Source organism: Danio aesculapii, chromosome 1 (assembly GCF_903798145.1).
Source record: "Danio aesculapii chromosome 1, fDanAes4.1, whole genome shotgun sequence".
NCBI classification, from domain to species: Eukaryota; Metazoa; Chordata; class Actinopteri; order Cypriniformes; family Danionidae; genus Danio; species Danio aesculapii.
In genome coordinates this window covers 37,971,146-37,989,710 of record NC_079435.1, presented here as the reverse complement: position 1 = coordinate 37,989,710, position 18,565 = coordinate 37,971,146, and the positions used below count along the sequence as shown (strand labels likewise).

The following is an 18,565-nucleotide window of genomic DNA, read 5'->3' as shown; positions in this document are numbered from 1 at the left end:
TGAATGAGTGTATATGGATGTTTCCCAGAGATGGGTTGCAGTTGGAAGGGCATCCGCTGTGTAAAACATGTGCTGGATAAGTTGGTGGTTCATTCCGCAGTGGTGACCCCGGATTAATAAAGGGACTAAGCCAAAAAGAAAATGAATGAATGAATGAATGAATGAATGAATGAATGAATGAATGAATGAACTCTGAAAACTGGACTGACAGTTTCAATTTACTAGAACCTCCATGTTTACCTGCTTTGACACAATCTGAAATAGAAATAAAGATGAATTGAATTGAATCACTTTTAAAATCGATTAAATCTAGATGATGAATGTTTATGTGTTTCATTTAAAATAAAATGTCCCCATAAGGTCAAAACCTATTGGTAATATACTTGTAGGGACATCCGCTGTGTGTGTTTTGCATCCAACAGACATCTTACAAGACGTTCATTATGCCTCTAAGAAATTGGCTGGTGTTTATGTGTAGCATTGTGCAGCCTGTATTTGCGTTTCACCACTTTGAAGTATTTTTTTTTATTATTCTTTTATGTTGCGGCTTCTTTTGTTAATTGGAAAAACTCACCGGGGCTTTATGAGCTGTTTTAATTTGTGTGTCCTTATTTATAAGAGTGTGTGTGGGTGTGTGAGTGTTAGGATTTCTGTCTATCGAGCAGTAGCTGTTTTTAACAGGAAGTTTTCCCATTTGGGCCTTAAAGCCTTTGATCTGTGGACTGCCACAGGTTTACTGCCTAAAACACTGTACTCTGCACAGAATCAGAGCACTGTTTCTCTCTCCCGCTCCTTTTTGCACAAAAATACACATGAATATTTTGAGCTTTCTTATGCAAAAGGATGCCAATGTAATTAACACGTAACAAACGAGTAGTAGCTGTGTGTTTACTACCTATGCAGTGTGCGTGTGGTTTGCTAACAGCTCGTGTACCTTGTTTAAACTGCGTGCGGCAGTGTCTTTTCCCCCAGGGGTGAGGTTTCGCAGCTGCACGTCCAGTAGTTCCACCAGCTGTGCCATGGCTTTGACTGTGGACGGGACATCTCCGGGTCTCAACTCTCCCTTTGTCTGTTCAGCCAATTCCCGGGCTACTATAGCAGCAGTTTCGCCCGATCTCATCTACAGAAAGAGAAAGCGAGAGAGATATGTACGTGCGTATATTGATTTTATTCGCTCTGTCCCTTGATGGTCGAATAAGTGGATGAACAAATGGCTTCATAGATTTGTGATTCTGCCTATTTTCCGATTTGCTCTCTGTGGTACAAAGGAAACCATTTTACATTACTGTTAAGCTTCAGTCATCATTGCACTTTACACACACATGTACTCTCGCAGCACACACACACACACACGTGCCACTTTATTTTAAGCTGCTGTCGCACGATGCTTTTGGCTGCACTGTCGTCCCAAAGTAATTTTGCCACAAAGTGAAACAAATTGCGGCTGATCTTGACAGTTGAATTTTGGCTCATTTTGTTGTACACTAAATTTCCTCTAAGCTGTTTCGCTACAGGCTGCTCTTTATGATAAGCTTTTGTGCTTTGTTAAAAAAGCTGGAGGCCAAATTATGCTTTAAGAATATTTGCTATAGGCATATCGCTCTCCACTGAATGTTTTTAAATTGGCTGATACTCCATTAGCATATTTCCCATGGTGTCATGTTTTTACTCACTCTTTGAGTGATGTGATTGGTCCACGGTGAGGTGCAGTTGCTCAGATCTGGTCCCTTCGGGTCCCAGTAGCCAAGCAAACAATTAAACGTGGCTACACCTGAAAAATAATAATAAAGAAAAACATGAGCGCTCTCTCACTCTCTCACACACACACACACACACGCATTCAGACATATGGCCTGGCAATTGCTGTCAAACCAATCAAACACACAAGCAGAGCAGGAGATTTACAAGCGATACAAAATGTGTCAATCAACAGCTGGCAGCTGCCCACATAATGAGGTGGCAATGACAGAACACCTGAACAAGCACACCACACTAACAGGAAAAAAAATTAATTCATCGTAACACACAGGTAAATATAACTTTTACAAGTTCATGTACATCCACAGTAGCTTGAACAGGTTTAGTAGCACTTTTAGTGCTTGCGTTTTGTTTTTGTTAACTATTATGTAGTGTGTAATGTAGTTGTTTCTAAATGTAAAAGTTTAGAATCAAAATCAGCTTTATTGCCAGGTATGTTCACACATAGGAGAAATTTGTTTTTGTGAGAGAGCTTTTAAAGTGCAACAGAATTACAGAGACAGGACAAAAACAGATAATAAATATATTTTAAAAATAGAAGTAAGTAGTGAATGCAAATATACAAATTGACAAGTGTTCTGCAATGTTTCTGTGCACAAAGTTCATAATAAATAAGGATATTGAGTGCCAAAAGAAAAAAAAATGAATTCATGAATGGTTCTTCTAAATCCAGTCATATTTCTTGCACAAACCTATGTAGTTTTTGTAATAGATTTACATAATGGGCATCTATGGTCTTTACTCTCTGCCCATCAACAAGGTCTTCTTTGACCCTCAAACACTGCAGTTATAGCTGAAGCCTTAAGGTTTGGGTTTGTGTTGCCAACAAGTCTGCAAGTTGTTGTCTTTACAGTAAAACACCCTTCCAAAGCTCAGACTCAAATTATAGCAAAACCATTACTGTTGTACCATTTGAATCAATGTCATTCTCATGCGACAAAGAAAGCCACGCGATTTACATATTGGGCCTTGTGTGTGCTCAAGTTTGTCATTTCGAATGTAGACCTCACAGCAAGCACATGCGAATACAGAGATACTTATGATACTTATCATACCTAAAAAAGTGGTATAATACGGTTTGCTATTTTAGTAACACTCAACTTCTGACAGTGTAAATGGAAATACTTGTGGAAATTTTAATACAGGCCTGTGTCGGCCTGGTGAAAGAGTTGGTTCTTTTTTTCTCAAGAAGTGGACCTTTTTCCAGTTATTTGCCTCATTTTCTATTTAAAAATTAGGAATCTGTTAAAAGTTTTAAATTAAAAACTGCGGCCTGTTGTCATTTATTAGGCAAATAACAAGCTGGCCAGCAAATTCAACTTTCCTCAGTCAGAATTTGGGATGCTGAATTTGGCACTTCAGAAGTCACACCGAAGCAACAGCCAATACAGCATTCCACTTGGTCTTAAAGCCTTCTTCGATGGGTTATTTTCATAGGTATTTTTTACAATTTATAATGGCATAGCCGTCAAAATAGTATAAATGAGCTCAAGTATTGTACAAATTCTGGCCCTTTGTCAGTGAGGGGTGGGTCTTTCGAACCACCCAAACCCCCCCGCGTCTACGGTCCTATACTGCTCAGTGTAAATCTGCTATAAAATTTAGCTACTCTATCAGCTAGTACTTAGTAGACTGAATTCCAAATCTTATGTACATACAGTTTACAGTGCTCAGCATAATTGACCCCATTTTGAAAATAAACATTTTTATGAATTTTGGTGCAATTAAACAAAACAGATTTATTAAACATATATTAAAAATATATATTATTAAAATAATAATTCAGTCACCAAACAGATTTAGAAATTGAAAGATAATACAATTAAATTCAAGCTAAATATTGCACATAAATTACAACCTACAAAATTTCAACTACATTTTTCTTTTGTTTTGCTTCCCTTTGCTTTTTTCTCTTTTTTAAATGTGTGTTTACTATTTTTCTATAACATATAAATTTAGGTGTACAATTTTTTTTTAACAAGTTATTTTGTTAGATAAGCTCCAGATTTGGCTTCAGTACTGACTAATCTAATGAACATACACAAATATAATACTGTATAGCTTCCTATTTAAAAACATGAATTTAAAAGAGAGATTTGTGAGAGGTGTACTTATATATGCTGAGCACTGTATATGATAACTTTATGTGACACAATATTAAGTAATTATATGATCCTTCAGTGCACCTCTTAAATTGTATTAATGTTTTTATGTACTGTACAGTATATTAAAAATGGCTACTATTGAGTTTTTCCTATGATTTAGTTGAAGCTACCTTTGACTACAGTATGAACAAAACAACATTTTTTATTCCAATTCTTCCTCCCAAAATACTTTCTTTCTAATGTGAAATAGTCTATTTTTCACAGAAATTTTGATATGTACCACATTTTGACATTTATAATCATGTCCAAACACTTCTAGGGGCAACTTTTTTTAGGTTCAAAAATAAATGACAATGTAACTATCAGTACTGTGGTAATTCCTATTGTTGTGCATAATTATAAAGAATTACTAATGATGAGTTAAGTCCTGAACACTGGGATGATAAATTAATTACAGGCTTGAATTACGAATTAATTCTTTCATTCATGTTATCAGGAGCCTTGTTGCAGTGTTGAAGTGTATCAGATCTCTGCCAGAGAGCAATGCACACACACACGGACACACACTGAGCTGATGCATTGATGTATTCAATACACATTAAACAAAATAAACCTCCATACACACACACACACACACACACACACACACACACACACACACACACACACACACACACACACTGCCCCTAATAATAGATTAATCACTCTCTTACTAACCTATGGTGCCAGGTGGGCACGGTTGCTTAGCAACTTGTCCCTGGTGTGTCCGTGGCCAGGAGATTTCAGCAGTGAGACGTGGGGCACAATAGTCAACAGTGACGGGAGTCTGCGGGGAGGGAGGCGCTCGAGTCAGGGCTTCTGGGAGGGCGTTGTTATGGCGGCGAGGAGGAACCATGGTGGTCGTCGTGGTAGTGGTGAGAGAGGGGCGGAGCGTGCCTGTATATGGGCGTGGAGGAGTCGTGGAGCTGCGTACTGGAGGAAGAGGATCAGGAAGCAAGACTGAAGAAGGCGGATCTGGAAGAAAAATAGAGATACTTTTTAACACTTACAATTCAAATGAATGTGAGTTTTTACAATAATAAATTTTTTAGATACTACTGAAACATTCATATATTCACTATTTAAGTTGAGTTAATCTCAGACCTCCTCACTTGAAAAAATAAAGGTTGCAGTATTTCTAACAATAACAAGAACCACAAAAATAATAGTAACACCAATAATAACATTAATGTCATTATTATTAAAAACAACAACAATAAATTACTACTGCAATAATGCTAACATAAGTTAAAATTATTATTCATTTGCTAAAAATGAAAAAAGACTTATTTGAGTTATATAAGTTCCTCCTTATATGAATTTTCATCTCACATTATTATTATTTACTGTCATCATGACAATGATAAAATAAATTAGTTATTAGAAATGAGTTATTAAAACTATTATGTTGAGAAATGTGTTGAAAAAAAAAACTTTCCATTAAACTGAATTGGGAAAAAAAATAAACAGGGGTCTAATAATTCTGACTTCAACTGTGTGTGCGTGTGTGTGTGTGTGTTTATATATATATATATATACTTTTATTATTAACAAACACTTTTATTCATTACAATGATCTATCTATCTTTCTGTCCGTCCATCCGTCCGCCTACAGTATCTATCTATCTTGCCGTCTATCTGTATTAGTATAGATAATGTCATGTCACTTACCATTATTTATCATTTCAAGTTGCAAAATTTATTTGAATTTCGCATTAATATTTTTAAATATTATATATTAGATTAACTGAATCCATCTTTAGTGTCAGTTTAGCTGTCAAGTATTTATTAAAATTACTATATTTATTTACATTTGACATTCGTATTTTTAAATATAATAAATTAATAAAAATTGTCGGTAAGACTCTATTTTGATGGTCCCTTTTGCACATTTTGTTGACTAAAGTTGCACTGCAACCACTTTACATGCCAATTACTTCTCATTTGAGTATTAGTAGACTGTCTGCTTAATATCTGTTGATACTGCTCCTTCAACAGACATTTACCTGACTATAAGAAACTTTATAAGTTCATGTCAACTTACACTAACACTAAGCCTAACCCCAACCCTAACCCCATCCTAACAGTCTACTTATAATCTAATCAGAATTAGTTGACATGCAGTTGCAATGTAACTTAAATTCAACAAACGGACTACCAAAATAAAGTGATACCAAATTGTCATATTTGTATTAAGCTATTATAGCATTTGTCTATTCATTCAGTACATATAATATGTTCAATTATAATAGTGTAATTTGTCATTTACATTATGTATACAATAAAAAAAATTAACAATCAATTATTTATCATTCAAAAACAACATTTATGTACAGTATTTACACATTTACATCATTTGTTAATACACATTTCGTTTACACACCCACAGTTTAAGAGCAGACATTGGTTCAAAAGGCAGTGGTAAAGTACAGACATGCATATCCATCTCTCTCTCTAGGCATCTCCGCTGTTTCAGGGATGACTGAATGAGTCAGGTTTCTGGAGAGTGTTTGTGTGTGTAAATGTGTGTGTCTTTGTGCCCTGTGCAGCAGTTGGGAGTGTATGTTTTGACAGGCCCGATCCCCGAGTGCAAGGACTTCTGAGAGGCAAAGATAGATGATGTTTAAACGTCACAACTCCCCATTGGCACACTCTGTTCCTGTCTGTCTCTCTCTCAAACACACAAGCGCACACCTGAGGGCCTGAATCTGGCATATAGCAGTCAAATGCATACATGCAAGCTTTGTTTGCTGATATAAAGTGTGAAAGAATCTGTATCGGAAGCTCAGGATGTCACATGACAGGGAGTAAACATCCCTTAAAGCCTGGTCTAGACTAAACGATGCTGTTAGAATTCTGTCCATAATAAATGTGCGCGTGGAAAGACGCGTACTGGCACACGCAGCGCAAATGAAAAAGATAGCTTTCCTCTTATGTTCTGTTTCTTTTTCTCTCTGTCTTGCCTTGTTTACTGGAGAAGCTCTTGTTGCCTCAGAAACTGCTGGAAAAAAGGACTTAAGTGTGAAAAGGAGAGAAGAAGAACACTAGAGGACAGAGATGCTACCAGAAAAAAAAACATTTCTTCTGTTTCCCATCTGCGAATTGGCAGTGGCGACTTTAATAAAAAGCGGATATAAAAAGAATGCAGGAACAAGATCCCACATGGCTCTACTCTAGGACCCATAAAAATATAACTGAAATATAATTTTCAATATCTTAATATTTATCCGCTTTCAAATTATTTAATTATATAAAATACAATATTTATGTTTTAAACAAATAAAACTAAGCAAGCACTAAAACACAAATTACAAAAATTTACAAAAAATAAAACAACCAAAAAATCTGCATTGCACTTTAACTTCAAACTTTGAAAACCACTTTTTGACGTTGACCACTACAGTTGAAGTCAGAATTATTAGCCCCCCTGTTTATTTTTTCCCCAATTTCTGTTTAACAGACAGAAATTTTTTCAACACATTTCTCAACATAATAGTTTTAATAACTCATTTCTAATAACTGATTTATTTTATCTTTGCTATGATGACAGTAAATAATATTTGACTAGATATTTTTCAAAACACTTTTATACAGTTTAAAGTCACATTTAAAAGCTTAACTAGGTTAATTAAGTTAGTTAGGCAAGTTAGGGTAATTAGGCGAGTTATTGTATAACGATGGTTTGTTCTGTAGACTATTGAAAAAAAACATTAGTTTAAAGGGGCTAATAATTTTGACCATAAAATGTTTTTTTTATTATTAAAAACTGCTTTTATTCTAGCCGAAATGGAAAATAAGACTTTCTCCAGAAGAAATAAAATAATATCAAACATACTGTGAAAATGTTCTTGCTGGGGGGGGAGTAATAATTCTGACTTCAACTGTAAATGAAAAAATTACACCGCAAAGTGAACTCAACATTGCATATTAGGCATGGACGATATATCAGTGGCCATATCGTTATCGGCCGATAAATGCTTTTTTTACCTTTATAGTTATCGATCTGATATCAAAATTAGGCGCATATCTTTAAGCCGATAAATTACAATATTGGACAGAACTGCCTGCCTCACGCATGTGTGTGCGGAACTTGTTCAGACTTGTCCAGTGCACTATAATGGAGCTTTCCTCACATTGTTTATTCCTTCAAAGTCCATCCTTTTCCTTATGTGGTATTGCTGTGGTATTGCTTTTGTTTATCATAAGCCTTTCATCGACCATTTTTCCCGCAATTGACAGCACGAAGGAACATAGAAGCGATTGACAAGCAGCACCTACATGTGATAAAAATGTCAAATGGGATGAATTTATGTAGCATTTTGTAAAGTAAATCATACAATTTGTATTTAGCTTTTTGCTTGTACGATGGCTCTGAACTGTCATAACACCTCTCAAAACGCCTTTTCGGACATTACATATTTGTACATATGTACATTACTGTAACATGTTCAAAAACATTTGAGCTGGTTTCAGTCCTTAGCTTTTTCATTTTCATTTTATTTATAATATATTTATTTTACTTGTTTGTTAATTAAGTCCCATTTTGTTATTTAACCAATTATTTTTATTGAACAGTCAAGTTGCATGTTAATTTCCTATGCGAAGAAAAGGAAATAATTTATTTTTGGCATGCTAATTTGTGTCAAATTGTGAATATAGGTTTATATAAAAACCTATTGCAATTTTGAAATTATTGCTTTTTTGCTTTGAGTAGGCTTTTCGGTTCATAAGATTAGTTCAAATTTTTATAAAGTTAAAATCTGTATTGCTCACTGTGTAAACATAGAACATTTTGAAATATTTATATTTATCGGTTATAGTATATTCACTTTCAGCCAAAAAAATCAGTTATTGGTTATCGATATCAGGCAAAAATTCCATATTAGTGCATCCCTATCAGCTTGTTAAGTCGTGACGTATCGGTGACGTATGGAATACTTTTTCCGGGTCCAAGCCGCTAGTCATTTGAATTGAGAAAATATTCGTTTATGGCCACTTTTTAGTCCTATCACACATTAAAGTGAATTTCATATAAAATCATCGTGTACACAACAGTCTTTGGACCTGCTGCATCACAAATACCAAAATTTGAACAATTTATAAAATATTTATCACTTTCTGGCCATCTGATATTAGGCATGGATATATACTGTATTTACTGCCATTGTGATTTTCGAAAGTATTACATCGCATTGTAAATGCTTATTATTACCATTTGATGAGTCTCCCGATACAGTTTGATAGAGCGCTTGCACCCGGAAGCCGATTCGCATGACATCACACTTAACAAGCGGATTGCATATCTATGCGATGTGACTATTCAGGATGCATACATTGCGATATTGATGCTGAAATGATATATTGTGCAGCCCCACACACTACTATTGAAAAGTTGGTGAAACCTGAAAGTTTCTGAAACATTTCTCAACTGCATTTATTTATTTCATAATAATAAAAATACAATAAGACAATTGTTCAGCTTTATATTTGTTGTTGAAACCATAATTTTTTTATTAGGTTGAAATTTAATATTTTTAAAATATAAAATTTTCGCAATATTGTGAGACCGCCCACTCCTGTTAAAATTACACCAGAGTTACCGACCAATCCACCGACCGCACTTTATTCGGAAATTCCCGCGCCGCATGAAATCTGGTCGGGTCCCGCGACAATGCACAGGTACAGCCGCGGAATGCATACAGCCGAGAGGAAAAGAGAGGGGAAGAAAAGTTACGCCAGCAGGTGAAATGGGCCACAGTGAGAGAGAGAGAGAGAGAGAGAGAGAGAGAGAGAGAGAGAGAGAGAGAAATGGAGTACTTTCATTCCCTCAATCGCAGAGAAATAGGGGCTTCTGCTATAAGTGCCAGTGAAAGACTTTCCAGAAAACACACACAGAGTGAAATTTTTAAGTAGTTGGCGCCTATAGTGTTGTAAATACCCACGCTCGCCTCCCTCGCGACAGAGCGCATATGAGGTAAATGATGTCAGTACATAATAACCGGTTATGATTATTACTGAACCGATACCGAATTGTCCGCGTCTGCATCGTGGTGCACCGAAGAAACAATTAATTTTGACACCCCTAACAATTAACATTCACATGAAATAATATGGGGCAATGCGGTGACGCAGCGGGTAGCAACATCGCCTCACAGCAAGAAGGTCACTGGTTCGAGCCTCGGCAGGGTCAGCTGGCATTTCAGTGTGAAGTTTGCATGTTCTCCCTGTGTTCGCGTGGGTTTGCTCCGGTTTCCCGGAGGTGAACTGGGTAAGCAAAATTGGCCATAGTGTATGTGTGTGAATGAGAGTGTATGGGTGTTTCCCACTGATGGGTTGCGGCTGGAAGGGCATGCGCTGCATAAAACATATGCTGGATAAGTTAGCGGTTTATTTCACTATGGCGACCCCAGAATAACAAAGGGACTAAGCTGAAAAGAAACAAATGAATGAAATAATATAAAAGTTAATACGAGTGAACATGCACTGTGAGCTGCAGGAAATATTCCCTGCAATATCACCACTAATTTCAGAAAGGGGAAAGGGGTCAGAGAACCCCGTCACAGTAACTGATTCCGGATTTGTCTTACTGACCCTGGCCTAATGCCTTCAGTAGGTGATGTACTTGCCGGTGCATAAATTATACCCGAAAATACACACTAACAAAAGTGTGCAAATCATAAGGCAGCGTGAGCCCTCGTTAGCAGTTCCGAATGAAAGATAGTTCCTCTTTCTTAGACTATATCCCACCAGACAGCTCTGGCTTATTATAGAGATGCACTGATCCAAATATCCCCTCACATCTCCTCTCATCACTGTTCCTGCCCTCTTTTCTCTCTCTCCATCTCTCCCCCACCTCCCTCTGTGCGGCAAATCTGACTGTGATTTTAAAGGGCCGCTGAGTGAAATGAAAGCACTTCCTGTTTCTATTTCTGTATCTGTCTGTGTGAGGAGCTACTGAGGCAAGACTCTGAAAGCAGCAGAGCGTTCTAGAGTGACTAATCGCTCGCACACACACACACAGCCTCCCTTCTCTTTCGCACAGAAGCCATTAAATGACAAACCAGCCCTTTCATCCACCTTCCAAATCTCTCCATCGCTCCTTTCTGGCCGATGTCCGCCTGTCTGCCGTGCCCTCCGTGTCTCCAGATTGTCATCTCTGTGATTCAGCCCACTCAGACACAATGGGGGAACAGATAGAGGGCAACGCGTGTGTTTTCCAACGGAAAGGGCGCTTTGATTGGCGGCTGATCAAAGGAAGTCTTCTATTCGCATCGTCGATGGAAAGATGCCTGACTCACTCCTAGAGGTTAAAGGTCATTTATCCTCTATTACTCGAAGCACTTTTAAAGGTAGTACGACTTCGGAGTGGGCTTCTAGCTTGGTCTGTTAAGCCCATCTCTTCCTGTAGACTGACATGAAAGAGAAGGCAATTTATAATCGGACATCTATTTTGGACGACCGGCCTTCTGGAAAACCACTGTATGAAATTGGGTCATTTGATGTTTGGTCATATTTCCAGGTGTGACCGGAACACCACATCTTCCAGGGGCTGCTTAATGCATAAAGTCCTGTTAAATATGCCTCAGCCCGCACTGAGATGAGAAACAATGTCACCTTGCTGATCAGGACCAATCAGAAGACAGCGTCATGGCAACCTTGCTGGAAACTGCCGATGGATTTAATGAACATGCAGCTTTTATAGACACATAAACGAAAGTTCAAATGCATCTATAGCAGTGCCACTTAAGTCACTCTTAAAAATGTATGAATGTCTTAGCCTTAGCAGCCAAAAATAATCTAACCAAGTAATATAGGGCTCAAAGAAAAAATTGGGTCAAGCTTCATCTTTCAAACATTTAAATGTCTCCCATTTAATGTTACTTCTATATATAATGTTTATAATGTTATATAAAATACAAAAAAATCCAAAATTTCAAGATCACAGCTTAATCCTATATGAAGTTATCCTCACAAGAGTAAAACAATCCATTTTAAGCATATTTTATAAGTTACATGTATTTTAAAACATTATATAATTAGAGAACATTCTTAGAAACCTTAAAGTTATTGGAGTTTTAGTCACGCAAAGCTTTTGTAGATTTTGTTGTTACAAATGGGTTACATGCACAGAAGTGTTGTTCAGCCACTGAAATCTTCTGGCGGTTTCATAGGGGACCTTTTACAACAACCACTAAGCATACAGTAGTCACTTTAGGACAAAGTGCATGAGAGAGTGAAACCTGTGATCCTTGCCTGCATGAAATATTGCAGATTATGACAAGATTTGCTTGATTCATTCATTCATTTTCTACTGCTTTTCCGGGGCCAGGTCGTGGGGGCAGCAGTCTTAGGAGAGAACCCCAGACTTCCCTCTCCTTAGACACTTCCTCAAGCTCCTCCGGGGGGAGACATAGTCCCTCCAGTGTGTCCTGGGTCTTCCCCAAGTCCTCCTCCTGGTAGGACATGCCTGGAACACCTCCCTAGGAAGCAGATGCCCGAGCCACATCAGCTGACTTCTCTCGATGTGGAGAAGCAGTGACTATTCAAAAGGGTGCGCCCTGCTGCCCTGCCACCCTGCGAATAAAACTCACTTCGGCCACTTGTATCTGAGATCTTGTCCTTTTGGTCATGATACAAAGCTCATGACTATAGATGAGAGTAGGAATGTAGATTGACCGGTAAATTGAGAGCTTTGCCTTTCGACTCAGCTCCTTCTTTACCACAATGGACCGGTACATTGACCACATGACTGCTACCACTGCACCAATCCGCCTGCCAATCTCATGTTCCATCCTTCCCTTACTCGTAAACAAAACCCAAAGATAACTCCTTCACCTGGGGTAAGGACTTTCCTCCAACCTGGAGATGGCAAACCACCTTTTCTTTTGCTTGATAAACAACTGAAAATGTGCTAGATATAATAGTATTGTAGTATTATAAAGTACTATAAAGTTGTCAATTGGTGAATTACATGATCTAGTCTTCTTCATCTTTAATGAGCATGTTCGTGATATCAGGAGCTGTGGCTTTGGATGGAATGGGAGGGTCTGTGTCTCAAAGATTATACTAACTGGTTAGTATTTTGGCAGATCACCTACAACACCTTAACACTATTTAACTAGCAACCTAATTTTCCAGGTTTGCCTGACTTAAAGTGATTGAAACTCCCCAACAGCTAGTTGTGAAGAAACTGTAATGCTCAGACTGTATTGTTCAGACTGCATGATTTTAGCCCATATTTTGACTTGCGACAGGTTTTGAGAAACTGCAGACAAATGACTGAAATCACAGGCAAATCGGTTCACTTGATTCACTCGTTCACGCGAGTAACAATCACACAGTGTGAACTAAAGATGCAATCTAAGAGAATCGCCAATGAGTTGCCGACACCTGTGAGATATTTGGCATGCTAAATATCTGGACCTGTCAGCGATTCAAATCATGTTGTGTGAAATGAGTTTTGACTGAAAATAACATCGGCGATAACCTACAGCCAATGAGAGAGCAGCATTGAAGAGAAATTGCGAATTCTCTTCAAAAGTCAGAGATGTAGAGATGAGATGTAGTTTGGACAAAGTTGCCAGCGATTCTTCCTATTTTAAAGTCATGCAGTGTCGTCGCTCCATCCTACAATGTAAACACAGCATCGACAGAACGCTACCGCAGATAGTTATGCAATGTGAAAACATCCGTGACAGGACTACTTTGAAAATCATGCAGTCTGAACTCCAGACAGGCCAAATGGACAATTTATTTAGCCAGTCAATCAGACAGCAATTTTTACGCAAGGCCCAATTTCAAAGGTAAAACAGGTAAAGCAGCTCTTTGAAGCTGAAAATGGCCAGCCCAGAGTCCTGATCTAAACCTGACAGAAAATCTCTGGAAAATCCTTTTCAACAAAGTTATTGCTTACAAACCTCTACAGACTGTGAACTAGAGTAAAGACTATAGAAGAGGTTGTTATGTCCTGTAAGACAGTGGTTCCCAACCTTTTTTTGCCTAAGAAAATATTGTAGGGGCCCCCTGCACATTTAATGATATTTTCACTCATAAGTTTGCAGTAAGGATGACAAAATAATGTTGTTTTCAAACAAACTGTATGCTTATTACTAAAATAATGTTGTTTTCAAACAAACTGTATGCTTATTACTATATCTAGATATGTTTACGCACAAATAATAGCCTAATGTAAAATATAAAAGCAAAACATCAGTAGGCCATTCGTAACTGAAAAACGTAAGCCTTCAACCTTTAAATTGGGCCTATTTGAAATTCAATACCAAAAACACCAGTATTCACACTGGTGTATAAGGGGAAAAATAATATAGGCTATTAAAATTTATTACTTGCAAGTTATTTGTTATGCTTTATCAATCACTGTAAGAACTGTGGCTGGCAGTGAATAATAATTTGGTCAATACATAGAGAGATCTTTGACAGGGCAAGACGCATATCATCCTCAAGGGTCAGTCTGGCCCTATTTGGTTTTAAGGGCTGTCATAGTTGAACATTTCATGTTTCCAGTGTTGCTAGCACTGTTACCTGAAATGTTTGGAGCTTTGTCACCTGGGTTCAGTGTGCTTGGGTCATTACTATTAGCTGCTGAAGGCAAATCAGTGTTTTTTGTGTGGAGGACGAATTGCAAATTTGTCCTTTTGTTTGGTCAGCCACAGGATAAAATAAACTAAGGCAACATGATCATTCTCCTAATTGTCCACTACTAAAAATTGTAAAAATATGATGCCATCCCCCACAGAGGCCCCATTGTGGGCCAGGACCTTTGTGTTGGGAAGCGCTGCTGTAAGATACTAGATATACCTGTGTAATTCAATAAGAGACTAGTGATATCCTGGGACTAGTTATGATAAAATTTTGTATTTAAACCAACAAGTAGGCCTACATATTATAATTTAATTATTGTTTTTTTAACCATATCTTTGAGAAATAATAATAGTAATATTAAACTTTTTCAATATCTAGATAATGACGTATTGTGAGTTCAGCATTGAGATGCATAACAAATTGTGCATGTATTGTTACACCCCTAGTCGCTTCTTGGTGATTTACGGTTTGGATTTACAGCTTCTTGGCAATTAATCCAAACCCCCCTTCATAACTTCAGTCAAGTGCCTGAAATAAATCCTTCTGTGAGATTCCTCACAGTTGTGCAATTATTAGTCATGTTAAATCAATAAAAGCAGTTAAATCCTCTGTTTAATTTCATGGGTCTCTTCATAGCGGCATATTTGCAGTTTCTGTGCTATACCCTACAGATTGACAAGCTTCTATGACAAGATGTGCTTTTGCTAAATCATGCTTTCAGTTTTGTTTTGATTTATCATCCAGCTCTAGCTCTTGCACAATTTCACTACCTAGTCATGGTTCTTTCCCAAAACCACAGTAAAAATACAGGACTATCAATAATGATGTCATGCACAGGTGTTAGGGTTGTAATGTAATTATTTGATTTGAGAATGAGATTAAATAACACAAACCTTTATGATTGCTGGAAGCTAAACATGTAATTGTATGTTCTTGGAAAAAAGAAGACAGTCCTGGTGTATCTCAGTGGATAAAGTGGATGACCTCTTGCCTTACCTTAGAAAAGATTTTTTGGAAAAACAAAATTCATTTATTTTGGTCTATTTGGAAAATATTCTATGACTTTTGGAGAATTTAGATGGAGACTCTTTTCTTGAACTGACAGACATTGAAAGTATATATATTAGACAAATATGTTATTACCCTGTGATTTAATATTAGTATTGTTATTTATTTATTTTTTTGTTTTCTTTCAAAGTGTATTAAGTTATTTTGAATCTATTTCATTCTTGCTATATTTTTGTTTCTGTATTATTATTTTTTGCTAAACTGAATAATTAAACCTTTGTCAATTTGTATGACAATGTTTAAAATAAAAATTGTTGTTCAAAAAAACATTACACAGACCCATAATAATTTTTTTTATATCCTGTTAAAATACAGTACAGTATGTAACAGTGATACATTTTACTACTGTTTGCATGCAGCTCATTGAGGAGCTTTCTCCACAATGTCATTTCTCAAATATGCTACTCTAATCAACATGGCAACTGAGAAATACTTGTTGTTTTTGTTTCTTTTTTGTCACTCTCCAGGATGTCTTATGCATACTTGTGTTTACTGACTCAAAATGTCGCTCGCTGCTGTCATGCTTTAAATGTGTGCATATATAGGTATATAATTAGAATACACAGCAGAATGTACCACGTTAGCTTGTTTATTTAGCTAAAGAGCATGATTTGTTGAAGTATACATGTGGATGTAGTTATAGTCACACATTAAAACTGTGATTTTGTGAAACTTGTTAAAATGTTTGTAAAGGTGATATCTGCCGCCCTAGCTTCTTTCAGGAAACACACATCAAAATTATTTCTAAAGGATCATGTGACATCCTTAACAATAAAACAATAAATGAACTGTATAAAATTAATACAAAATATTGTCCATTAAAACATTTTGATGTATTCTGGTTGCTAACATTTCCAAACACAGCTTGTGTCACTGACATCAATTGGTTAAAAGTAATCGGCTCAGTGACTTTAGCTCTGTTAAAAGGTCTGGAATCATTTGTATGCAAATGCCACTTTGTTTGATATTTTGTAAATACTGCTGTGACATTCACATTTTTTAGGTGCAACTTCAGTGTCCAAACATTTTTTGGATCCATAGTTTAACAGAGAGAAACAAGACCCAAAAGAACAAAGTGTAAAACAAAGATTATCATAGTCATTACGGATCAAGAAACACAATTATATCACATAATATCACAATCTTTTCTGGGGATATAATACTATATCAATACATGGATATCAATATATTGCCAAAATTGATTACACTATTTGGTTAAATAATAAAATCTATTTCTTCACACTCCACTAGGGGTGGGCGGTACACCGGTGTCATAGTCATCACCGGTGTGACATTGCGCCACGACATGGATTTTCTAATACCGTCAATACCGTAATAAATCAATTATGCGCCTTGAACGGCTGCATTTACATCAATAATAGCTAATTCTAAATAATAAGGCATTCAATTTTCTTCAAACGTTCAGTTGTGGTCTGAATGCCTGTCCTTATACTACAGGGCTCGAAATTGCAACCATTTTGGTCGCATGAGCGCCCGAAATTTAATCTATGCGCCCTCATAATATATTTGGGAGCATTTGTGTGTCTGAATATAATGGTTGTAGTGCAATCTGATTTGATTTTCTCTAAAAACTTGCTGAATCGCTCTACCCTGCTGCTGTATTGGTTCATATTAGCTGTCAGTCACTCAACGCTTCCCGCTGTCAGATAACAGGGAGCTTTTGTTACTGCAGGAAATGCAAACGGCTGAAGAGTGAAAAATGCACAGTTTTGCAAACCTCACCTAAAGTTATAATAATAATAATGGCGCAGATGACAGCGATCATGACATGAGGTAAATGTTGATCCGCCAGCTGAGATCAATCGAGTGTTTTCGGAGAAGGTACCCGAATCTCGATGCGTTGCATTCACCGCGTGTTCAGCACAAATGTCCACTAAATATAAAATCTAACACTGTACACATCATCGCCAAAGAAACTCACCTTTACTAAGTTTACACTGAAACTACAGCTCATAACAAAGAGCGGAATTGCGCTGGTGGTCATCGCGAGCATCCTGCTCTGTCTGCTCATAAATTGGTGCGGCTGACTCGCCTGCTTTATTCCACCAACAAAGAGAAATGAAGATCAGCTCATAACGAGACTGAGCATTTACAATGACCCAAACCAAAACTTTTAAAGAGTGATAGAAGTGAGACTTTCTTTTGTCCGTTCTTCCTTGAGATGTATATTATTTTGCTATTGAAAGTAATACCATGATATTATGCCGTCACCGTTCAAAAGATGAAAAATACCGTGATATTAATTTTAGGTCATATCGCCCACCCCAACACTCCACTAGAGCAGATGATGGTAATGTGTCTTATTTGAAAAATAAGTGTTTCACAAAACTAATTTTGAGAGGAGCACGTGATATGATTGACCGCAGCTGGTCCCTATTGTAAATCAGTAACTGGCCAATCGGATTATTCCAAATTTAACATAAATATCCAGCCTAACTTTACTCCCTATCTTTGTTTTGGAACGAATCAACCCATTAACCTCTTATCCCTCCTTCTCAATTCCAGGATCGGGTGACATAGCGGCTCGGTGGCTAGTAGGTCACAGCAAGTAGGTCGCTAGTTCAAGTCCTAACTAAGTCAGTCTGCATTTCTGTGCGGAGTTTACATGTTCTCCCCGTGTTCACGTGGGTTTACCTCGGGTATTCCCACGGTCTAAAAACATGCGACACAAGTGAATTAAATAATAGTAACAGTCACAAGCACCTAAATACTGAGCTTTTCTAAGTGAGTATGCAATAGTGTGGTTGGTGGTCTATTCCTATAGAGTTGTCTTTATTAATCATAGAATATCGCAAGCGATTTGGGGGGAGCGCTCTAGAACTACCTGATCTCATATCCCTCTAAATGCTCACTGACCAGCCGGGAGCCTAGGGCTCATCTATCTCCGAGCTCAGGGTTCTCTCACGAGACAGCATGCCAAATCTGCTAATATCATCAAGCATTATCTAAGTGTGAACTCTTGAAAGATGGTG

The 18,565-nt window shown here is 37.2% G+C and overlaps 1 protein-coding gene across 1 annotated transcript in view; it reads right to left on the bottom strand.

The window, feature by feature from the left end:
• The window catches only part of adgrl3.1 (adhesion G protein-coupled receptor L3.1), a 217,182-nt gene that overhangs the window by 82,515 nt on the left and 116,102 nt on the right, over positions 1–18,565 (bottom strand). The window contains exons 7-9 of the mRNA XM_056459942.1: positions 4,581–4,877; positions 1,674–1,771; positions 935–1,120 (exon numbers count right to left, since the gene is read on the bottom strand). Coding sequence (XP_056315917.1) covers positions 935–1,120; positions 1,674–1,771; positions 4,581–4,877 — 581 coding nt within the window. The remainder of the gene's footprint in view (positions 1–934; positions 1,121–1,673; positions 1,772–4,580; positions 4,878–18,565) is intronic.